Source organism: Melozone crissalis, unplaced genomic scaffold (assembly GCF_028551555.1).
Source record: "Melozone crissalis strain CALT ecotype California unplaced genomic scaffold, PUWL_Pcris_2 ptg000029l_1, whole genome shotgun sequence".
Taxonomy (NCBI): Eukaryota; Metazoa; Chordata; class Aves; order Passeriformes; family Passerellidae; genus Melozone; species Melozone crissalis.
Window position 1 is genome coordinate 12,044,589 of NW_026535807.1, and position 10,887 is coordinate 12,055,475.

Consider the following 10,887-nt stretch of genomic DNA (forward strand, 5'->3'; position numbering starts at 1 on the left):
AACCAGGATTTATCTCCTGATGATGACCTAGAAGAAAGTTCTCCCTAACAGATTACAGAGCATGAGTTCTTCCTTAGGAGGAACACAAACAAGCAGGAGTGCAACTACACACACTTTTGCCTTGTGGGGAAAGAAAATCTTTCACCAAGTCCCCAGAAGCAGAACCTAGGGGGAAAAACTCACTGGAGTTTCATTGCACAAATCCAAATAAACAGGCAGAGCTTGCTTAGCCCATTGAACAGAACCTCAGATCTCAGCTGACTCAACTCTGAACCCGAGGTGAAGTTCCCAGGAAGAGCAAGGAGAGCTCTACTCACCCCACCCAGTGGGGGGGGTTGCAAGAGGGTCGGGTGAGTATCCACGCTTACCATGCACACAGGCAGACAAGTACAGCTATCTAGAAAAGATACAGAAGCAGCTAGCACAAGTTTCACAGACACAGCATCTTCCCAAAACTGCTACTCTATTTCCTCCAAACATCACCTACACACACATTCTGTTCCCCCACCACTTTTGACCATCAGCAGGAATTCAGCCTGCAGCAAGCTAAGCAGTGCCATGCAGTGAAAGCTGTACCACACTGCTCAGAGCTCCTAACAAGGGTGGGTGCCTTCCCCTAGTCTTTTCTACATATATTTTGGGTTTGAGTTTTCCCACAGCAGTTAACATCCAGCTACACAGCACTTCCTCTGACAGAGACACACTTGGTATATCCAATTCCGTTTTTCTTGCCACATCCAAGCTGATGGCAGCTACCCACCCCATCTACTTCCACCTACCATCACTACCATGGTGTACTCCTCCTCCCCATGGCTGGTACTGTAGAACAGGACCCGCAGTACTACCAGAGGACACCAAAAAAAGCAAGAAAACCCCACAGGCACCTGCAGTTTGTCTACAGAAAGCCTGGCTACATCACCAAAAGCCAGAGTCATACTCAATGCTTTGTAAGCGAGAGCCACTGTGAGCAAGGCTCTTCAGGCGCACTGGTACCACACCAGAAAGAGCCAAACACCAATTCACTGAGCTCTGTGTCTCTTTTACTGTAATGACTTTATGACTCAGGTGACATATTCATGAGCTCTCTATCATGCCAGGCAATCAAGGAAGACAGGGCCACTTGGTGCTGGTGGCAGGGACCTGGTAAGCACCACAGTACAGCAGAGGTTTGTTCACTCCAGCATAACCAGCAAAACACTTTTGCTCTGGTGTGCTTGCTAAACGTGGATTAGGGGTCTAAACTTAGCAGACCCTTGTTCAGGGCCCAAACTAGCTGCTCATCAAAGTCTCTTTCTGAGCAGCAGAGAGAAAACAGAATTCTTCTGCAGCCTGGGGGATTCAGAGACCATTGTTTTACTTCCCATTGCTTGGAGCAGACACAGAACAATGCTGGCAACATTGCAGCATGACCACACACAAGGCTAACCACATTCTTAGGTTACAGTTGTAGGCTAGAAAAGAGTTATCCTAACCCACTTAGATTTAAACATCCTCATGTAAGTCAATACAGGACGTGGCATTAGAATATGGAGCAGTTAAGTTGAGTTCAGTCCATCCTGAATAGCTGGCATAGCCTTCAGTGCCTTAAATGAAAAGCTGTTTAGCACATTAGTCTAGCTGGCCCTAAGTAATTTTACTGAAGTTTGATCACTTTACAAGTTTCCGCTCATATGTAAAAGAATGCAAGAACAGTTTGTGTAAGCTACCTTAAAGTCTCCTGTAACTTGGAACTCACAGTTCAGGCAAAGGCACTTTTTCATTACACCAGCAGTCCAGCCACTGAAACAGAAGGTCCTGAGGAGACCAAGTACCTTCCAAAGCTGAAGCCACCTCCAGCAAAGAGGTCCACTGCACATCTATCAAAAATTACTTTCAAAGAGAAGGAGTGTCATATTTCCAAGAAGCAGAAATCTGCTTCCAAGACACACTGGATATTTTCCAGAAAGCAGCATCCAGGGAAGTCATAGATAAGTGGCAGACAAAATGCAAGCATATTTTGACTAACTCTTTAGGATGTGTTAATAGAACATTGAATGAGATAAAAGAGCCTTAAGTGTACACAGGCTGAAAACACATTTTCTTTTTTCAGTTTTCAAGGGCCTAGCTCTAAGCATTACAGGACAACACATTTACTGTTTTACAAGAGACTAGTTTTCCCTCTAGAAAGGTACAGTTTGTTTTGTCACTCTTTAATGTATCAGCAGCATGGGAAGAAAGTAGGTTTTCAGCTGTTTTCCTAAAATGAGATTTCTATAAGGTCCTCAGACTCACAGGTCTTTCACCTTAAGCACACTATAGACCACAGAGTGTGCATCAAGCACTTGGTCATTTAGCAGAACCCCACCCAATGCACAGGTTATGTTTGGTGAGTACTCCTGCAGCTGGGATATGTCACCACCAAACTCACCATGAGGCAAGTACCAACTGACCATGATTATAACCCCATCCTCTCCTCACCCATCTCCTTCCTGGCATAGCTGAACTCCCTGCAGGCACTGCAGCAGGACACAGGATCACCACAGAGACAAATCTGTAAACAAATCACACAACAGTAGCCATGGCCAGCAGTGGATCCTACTGCCAGGGCACAGACATGCCACTGCCCATCCACTCACTTTCATTGCCATTTCACATCCTGCCATTGTGAGGCAAGCCAGGTCAGCTCACTTACCTGGTGAAATTGCAACCTGGCAGAGAAACCACATTTTTCAGTTTACTCAATCTGACTGTAGCAGCCCAAGACAGCAGTTTTACTCAACAAGGCAGCTTGGCACCCATGCTCCCTCCACCAGTGACACAAGGCTGCTGGATGAGCAGTGGCCATGAGAACACTGCAAACAGGTACCGAGCAGCAGAGTTTGCACCTAGGACCTGCTGGCTGCAAGCCTGGGTGCATCTTGGCAGGTCTCACCCCAAAACCATTTGCCAGGCTTCAGGCATCCAACTCCTCTGCTTCTAAGCTACATGAGTTGACTCCTGTTACAAGTTACCAGGGTTTCTGGGACAAGCTCAATGCCAAATTCGCTTCAATTCCCTTCCCTTCTCTGCTAAGCAATCCGTAGAGTCAATCTGCCCCTTCACCAAGAGAAAGCCCTTGTGCTCTACATTCCTGGCATCCTACTCCCAATGCCTGTCATGCAGCATGCCACTCAGCACCCAGGAATTTGCAATTATCTCAGTCTAGCAGACACTGAAAAAGGCTAGACTTAACACTTGTTAACACTTGAGCAGCACAGCAGCCACCTCACTTTGAGAAGAAGGCTCTGTGAAGTCACCTCCTCCCACAGCAGCTTTTTCAGAGCATTCACTCCCATCTTTGCTGGATGGCACAAAGCACCTATTTGCTTTATGGTCTCTTTTACAGTAGATCATACATGCAGTCAATTTTGCATTGAAGTGGAGACACTTCATGCCTAGAAGAAAAGCTTCCTGAAACTAGCAAAAGACTCTGAGCAGAAACTAAACCAAGGGTAACAGCAGCAGGAGAGGTAGGGCTTCTAATGTGCATCCAGAAAGGGTTGTGGTCAAACACTGTGCATAGGCAGACTTATTTTAAATAGACAAACACCGAACGCCAAAACCTTGCTACTGAAAAGGTTTTTAAATGTGGTTGTAGTACAGCAGCAGTAGCTGAGCCATAACACATGGCTTCCAAAATGTTCCTGGAAGTTAAATAATAACTGGAACAGGCACTGCATCCACTTAGCAGAGGTCTGATGGCATTATTAATGCCAGAAATCCAGCACGCACAGCTGTCAGGTTTCCCTAGTTGATTTGGCTCAGAGTTGGCCCTAAACACCCCAGGCCCTAAAGACCAACCTGGTCATAAAAGTTCTCCATCTAGAGCCTTTACTAGTTGTTTGTTGTTTTTTGGTTTTTTTTGGTTTTTTTTTTTCACTTCAGCTCCAGGGTCTGTAATGGCCCTGGTTTTGTTCAACAACACAAAAGAGACTAAACAGTAGAAAAAAAAAAAAACGAAAGCCTCAAGTTCTTCAGAACCTGCAGGGAAAAAAACACCAGGGACAGGTAGTGATCCCAGAGGACGCTGCATCTGCAGGACAGGGGCCAAGGGCTTCAGCCCTTCAACCCAGCAGAGCACTGCAAGGCTCACTCAGAATGTCTTTTTTGGAAAGGCCATTCAGAATGTTTTTTCAGGACAGGCTCAGTTTATCCAGGACTGTACAGTAGGGCTCCTGTGCTACTCCTTGGCTCCAGCTCAGGTGGCAGAGCACTGATGGAGCTGTACACTCCTTCATGCACAGGCTGGGATATGGCAAAAGCATTAGCAGTCGTAGTCATTCCATTCTCTCAAAGCTTCAAGTTTTCTCATGGTTTGGGTTTTTTTAATTTTATTTGGTTTTTTAATAACCAACACAAAGCAAGTAAGCTGTAAAACAAATAGACATGTCTTAAACGATTACAGACACCCTGCAGTTCAGCCTAACCATGTAAAGGAGCTGTGCTGCTGCAACAGCATTTCTAGAACGGAAGTCACTGAAAGCCAGACCTGACTGGAGCAGCCTTGATCTCCCAAGCCCGTCACCCTCGGGAAGTTCCACAGACAAAGAGGAAGGCAGCTGGAGCAACAACATTTTTCTAGGGAAAACAATACAATAGGAGGGGAATGCTGGCCTGGTGTTGGAGCTAGTCAACACAACAATCTGCCACAGAAAGGTGAGCTCTGATGTTAGCAAAAGCTCAGCCCAGGAATCAGCAGCTGCAATTCGAACCCCACTGAGTGCAAAGGGACTCCATCTCTAAGTAAATAATTAGCACCAGCTTAATTCCCAGCTGCAAGTTAGCTGTTCTGCCCAGGGAGGACAATCAGCCAGTTGGGACCAACAGTCCTCACTTCTTGTCCAAAGCTGCTTTTACACACTAGCAGAGGGGAAGAAGAGGGTACCCAGCTACAGGTTTCCAGAGGGCCAGGTCTCCCCCAAACTGGAGAAGTTTCTCTTTTCTTGCTATTGTAGCTAAAGCCTTAGAAGAGAAACAGCTTTTACCTTGGCCAAGCATTTTAGACAACTGAGGAGAGCTACACTCTACAAATTCAGCTGTGCAATTCATCGAGGCCAGAATCATCAGGAAGCAGTAGCTATAGTTATCTGGCAAAGAGCTAGAAAAGGCATTCACATTCCTTCCCAGAGATCTCTCAGGCATTCAAATTGCTGCTTTACAGACTACGCTATGGCCACACCTGAGCTATTCCCCAAACGGTCACCGAATGCATTCCTGAGGGATCATCCGTAATCCGACGTGCATGCCAGCAGCCTCCGTCTCCAAACTACCAGCTATCAACCAGCTCCACGCCCCAGTACGGCACAGGCAGGCAAATCTCATGCCAGCTCAAAGCACCCATTGCCTGGGCTTAGCAAGGTTCCTTGGACATTTCCTGCCGTAAGCTATCGCAGCAGAAAGATTGAGAAAGTGCAATCCTGTTCAAAAGTTGCAACTGTGCTTAGGCATCAATGCTAATCTGAACACTGGCATCATCTACTGGGCTGTGGTGAGCAAAGTCTCCCCACTCTCCTATCCTACCTACGGCTGCAGCTATTTCTGCACAGCCGTGAGCTTGGCTCCAGCACGGTGCCGGAGCCCAGGTATGCCCAGCCAGAGCAGCATCGTCCTGCCGCACACCCCTGCCGGGCTGCGGGAGGGGTCAGTGCCTGGAGGAACTGCCTGCGCAGGGAGAGAACACGCTCCGGCACTAGGTTTCTTCAGGAAAGACCTGAAAGCAAAGCTTCACCTATGAAGCAGCGATCATGAGGCACGCTGAGAGCGGGAGCTCGCTGCCAGCCCCGACAGCCGGGCTGTGGGGCAGCCCCACAGCACACCCAGCTCTTTAAAAACAGAAGCAGCAGAAGCCCCTCAGCTTCCAAGCCCGCAGCCCCCACTGCCCTGAGCCCCGTCATAGCTCCGCCAGGCAAAGGTCTAGCGCAGGAAAACACACAATTAAACGAGAAAACAACAAAACGGCCCGCCGGAGACGCACTCACCGATGGAGACCAGCTTGATGCTCTCCCGCTCCAAGAACTCGAGGGCCACCGAGACGTTCTCCAGCTGCATCTGGCGGAAGGTGGGCCGCTGGTGGTACTTGCGGTACATGCGCTTCTGGCTGAGCACCTCCAGCAGCGCGATCAGCCGCAGCCCGTCGCTCAGGTCATGCTGCAGGTTGCCGATGCGCTTGTTGACGCAGCGCAGGTGCTCGTTACACCAGCGGGTGAAGGTGTTCTGCTGGATCCGCTTCCAAGGCGCGTCCTCCGCCAGGTCCTTCTCGGTGGCGGGCATCTCGCCGTCGGGATCGGCCGCTCTCCGCGCGCCCTGACCCCGCGCCTGCGTGCTCATGGCCGGCCCCGCTCCGCCTCCTCGATCCGCTGCGCTCCGCCCGCGCCCCGCCCGGCCGCCTGCGGGGAGGGAGGGAAAGGAGGGAGGGAGAGAGTGAAGAGCGCCGCGCTCAGCGGAGGCCCGTCTCGTTTTCCTGCTCTCACTGCCGCCGCTACCGCCTCCCCCGCTACCCAACCCAACCGTTCTGCGCGGCCCCGCGCCGCCGCCCGGCCTTTATCCACGGGGAGCGGCACGCCCTCCGCCCCATCAACCCCGCGCCCCGCCGCACCGGCCCGTGGGGGCCGGCCTGGGAATGGGATGGGATGGGCGCGGCTCGGCTCAGCTCGGCTCTACTCTCCTCGGCTCTGCTCTCCTCGCCTGTCCTGGCTTGGTTTGGTTTGGCCTGGCCTGGCCTGGCCTGGCCGAGCCCTTGATGGACCGGGACCACCCTGGGCCGACACCTGGCCGAGGTGCCGGGCGGGGCTGGGCGCGGCCCCCAGGCATGGGCAGGAGCGCAGCTGCCCTGGCGCTAGTGCCCGCTGCGGGTGCAGCCCCCTCGCCCCACAGACAAATGAAACCCGCAGTACAACAGGAGCGCAGCCCCCCACCCAGCCGTACACCCCCAGCACAGCCGCGCTCAGTCAGGCCGCCCGCCGTGTGACGGCCGTGGGTGGGTGCAGCCAGGGGTGGGTGACACCTCTGGCCGGGCCTGCAGAGCTGTGCAGGGCGGCCGGCAGAGCCGGGGCTCGGGGCTGGGGGGATTCGGTTCTGCACAGCCCGCGCCGGGAGAGGCTGAGGGTCCTCCCACGGGGTGCGATGTGGCAACGGGACGGCAACCTCTGTGCCGACACGCACGATTTTATCGGCCATTTGAAAATAATAGAAACCTCTAAAAGCAGTCAATTACGGTTCGAATTCTTGGGGGAGGGTCCTTGCTTTTCCCCCCACTTTTGTGACTGATTTCCTGGCGGGCCACTCCCTGCTGACATAGGAGACTGTGACTTGCCGCTGACTCATTTGATGACAGCAGAGTCAATAGAACTACTCCAGCTGCCTTGCTGCAAACTTAATTTTTGGAGGTCGCCGAGACATCTCACGACACTTACTGGGTCCCTGGAAGCTGCGGTGAGGTGTCCCTGCGTGTCCCTATCCCGAGGGAAGCCTGTGCCCACCCGCTCACCCAGCACGCACTTACAGTCTTGGCTTTGCTACCAGGAGCTGCTCCACTGATCCGAGTGAAGTGTGTGCCTGTCTACCTATTTACATCAAGGCTGCTGCTCTGAAAGGTGCAGATGTCTGTCAGAGAAAACAAATCCATTAAAATACAGTCAATAAAGTCTTATTTAATTAAATTATTATAGTCGTTCTCAGCTAGAAAATCAGAATGTCAAAAAGCAGATGTCAAATTATTTTCTTTCAAGGGTGTTATTCTAATACCTCCACTAAACCATCACACCATGCTTTCTCTCCAGTGACTTAATAGATCTTTCCCCCAGAATAATTTATATTAGATGCATTTTTGACAATAAAGAATGAAGCAAATACAAAGGTGAGGTAATGTGGGAGCTATGTCTAAACTTCCATTGTTCCCTAATCAGCATTGCCTCCTGTTTTAAAGCTATCAAAGAAATCAGAGATGAGATTTAGCATACTGAAATGTTGAAGTGTATCTCATGGCACAGCAGCCACTGCCCTTTCCTCAAATTACTGAGCCAAGCAGCCGGAAGTTGCTTCTATTATTCAAATAAAAACTGACATTAAGTGAGAACTTTTATTTACAGTGCAAAACCATTGACATGGCATGGAGATGCTGTAGCCAGGGTAGGCAGTGCCTCTGTGAGCAGCTCTGCTGTCAGCACAGGCTTGTCCAGCCCAGGGGAGAGCAGCCTGGAAATATGGAGCTGAGCCTTTTCTCAAGGACCTTTCTCCCATCATCCTATACTTCATCTTTTAATAGATACTAATTGCTTATTGACTTTGGCCTGGGCTGGGACTCCTTAGCAACCGTTCCACATCCGGATTAGCTGATTGCTTATAATATTTTAATTTCCTTTCCTTTTCACTGCCACACCTAGTAATGCACACTCTTCAGTATCATTTTGTGCCCGTGCCATGCTACAAGTTGAAGCTTCAGCCATTGTTAGGCAGTGAATAGGAATTACTCAGGAGAAAGACAGAATTAGCACTAGGACCTCAATTTTTAACTTACATATTTCGCTAAAATTTTCAATAAAAGTAATTTTTTCCATAAACCCAGCAAAAAAAATTTCATCCCAATGATATACTGTGCAATGACATGCTCTGCACACATAAGGACAGTGGTTTCTTTGAGTGGTTTTCCACCACTCCATCCATCCATCCATCCATCCATCCATCCATCCATCCATCATCCATCCATCCATCCATCCATCCATCCATCCATCCATCCATCCTACCAGAAGCACGGAGGCACAAAACCAGATGTGAAGTGCTCAACAAAGCTCTGGCACAGACATGCAAGCCCAGCTCAGGCTGTCAGACTCAGGAAAAGGGCAGTGGCACAGTCGAGGCTGTTGCTGTTGGGACCATGCAGGGTTGGTGGGGTGCTGGTGGTCTGGATGCAGCAGCCCATGTCACAGCTGCCCTTCCCAGCACATCACAGGGTTTTGATCAGAATTCAGCCTTTTGCATCCTGACTGCTTTCATGATTATTGCAAAACAATGACTGCTTTATGGGAAGAGAATGAAAAAAGCAAAATAATTTCTGCTCTGAGGAACAGTTCTTGCTTCGTTCCTTTCTTCCCAGTCACAGATGACCCTCACAGCTACAGAAATCTGACCAAGGTTGACGGGAAGTGAAGAGGGGCAGCCCCTGCCTGCACAGTACCCCATCACCTGCACAGGTGACTGAGATCAGGAGAGCTGTCCTGTCTGGGACCTGCCTGCCCATAAATGTGATATCCAGCTGTAGCAGCAACTGCAGGGCTGGGCATCAATACTTGGTCTCATCTACTGATGAGAGAGTCCCTCTGTACTGCTCTGTGATCAGATTCTTCTTGGGGTCACATTTGACGTGACAAACTGTATTTCCTTTGAAATGAAGTTGGAAGACAGTTTAACAAAAGTGAACCTGTATTTCATCAGGAGACAGAGAAATAAAAACAAGCTAACCCATGAATCTGTACTTGCTGGAATAACATCTTGGTACTGTATATTATTACAAATGAACTAATGTATGCCTTGCAGAAATACCTTATGTGCATATTTATATGGGTAGATATTTGTGTGGATGTATGTTTATAGGCAGAAAGAGAGGGGGATTTCAATGCTATGCTCTCGGGTGGATACTTTTTTCTTTTGATTTGTCCTGTATGACAAGGATCTTTCCATTCCATTCTTCCTTTACCCGCTAGACACAGATACAAGGAAGGAAGAACACAGTCATTGCTTTCTTGGTTACAACTTGTGTACAACTCTTTAAGCAGTTGCACACAGCAATGGGTTTTTTTTCACTATTTTAAAAATACTCTTCCTCTGTGGTAATTCACTGCAAGGCTGAATTTAAAAAGACCCTTGCTACTTGTTTTTTGGAGCATACTAACAGCAGAGGGAAATGGCAGTTCTAACACTGGCTGTTTCATTGAGGAAAAGTCTGTGGAAGCCTGGTTTTGCAGAAGCAGAAGGGTGTGGGGTGCGGCAGCGTGGGCCCTCGCTGACACCAGGGAACTGCGCATGATGGAGTGACTAACGAAGTCAGGTCTGTTTCAGGGTAATCAACTTAGCACAGTCTCATGTGATGATATGTTCTTGGATTCCTCCAAGTCATGGGCCAAACATGAGAGATCCCAGCCATTTGGGACACTGTACATGCTCTCTGCTTGACACATTGTTCAGCAACAGATTGCTTTGATTTTAAGAGGACAAGGATTGGAATTACTCTCAATTGTTAATCCAACATCTGCACACTTTGCTTAGAGCAGGAATCAGCCATGGCTGAGCATTCAGGCTAAGTCTTTGCAGGTAAAAGGACTTTTCTCTGCACCAGCAGGTTGTGCTTGTTATCACCTCTCTGAGATTTCGGTGGTACTGCTAATACGCAAGGAACAAAAACTTTTTTTCCCCCACACTACAGCTAACCCCACACAAGTGACTTTGAAGATGCATCATATCTCAGCAGAAATGTGTGGTGAAAAGCCAGCAGGATGCCTCCATCTTTTCCAAAGGTTTCTGTCAAAGCGGCAGCACACTGAAGGTTTGTACCCTGGGGCTGTCAAACATGTGAGTTGTCAGGGCAAAGGCTTGGAAAAAGAATAATTGGGCTATAGCACCCGGGTAGCTTTAGAAATTTATCAGGAGATTTTAAATATTTATAATTTTTTGGCACATAATAGCCTTATCCAAACACAGGACAGCATTGTGCATTAAAACAAAAGCCATGCATAACAAATGCCATAAAACAAATTGTAGCACACTCAAGCCAGCGTGCAGATGCTAATCCTCACATCCCCACAGGGCAGCTCATCCGCTAACCCAGCACCCAGCAGTAACACTAGAGATCCAGCAGCTGTGGCTCGCAGTAGTTAA

The 10,887-nt window shown here is 49.0% G+C and overlaps 1 protein-coding gene across 3 annotated transcripts in view; it reads right to left on the reverse strand.

Annotated features, from left to right (window-relative positions):
• FLNB (filamin B) overlaps positions 1-6,338 on the reverse strand; it is a 70,709-nt gene extending 64,371 nt beyond the window's left edge. For 2 of the 3 annotated variants that reach the window (XM_054280838.1, XM_054280837.1), the window contains exon 1: positions 5,997-6,338. In XM_054280838.1, the coding sequence (XP_054136813.1) occupies positions 5,997-6,288 (292 nt within the window). In that variant the 5' untranslated portion in view covers positions 6,289-6,338. The remainder of the gene's footprint in view (positions 1-5,996) is intronic. The other variant, XM_054280839.1, reaches the window with a different exon arrangement.
• Positions 6,339-10,887: the final 4,549 nt, after the last annotated feature.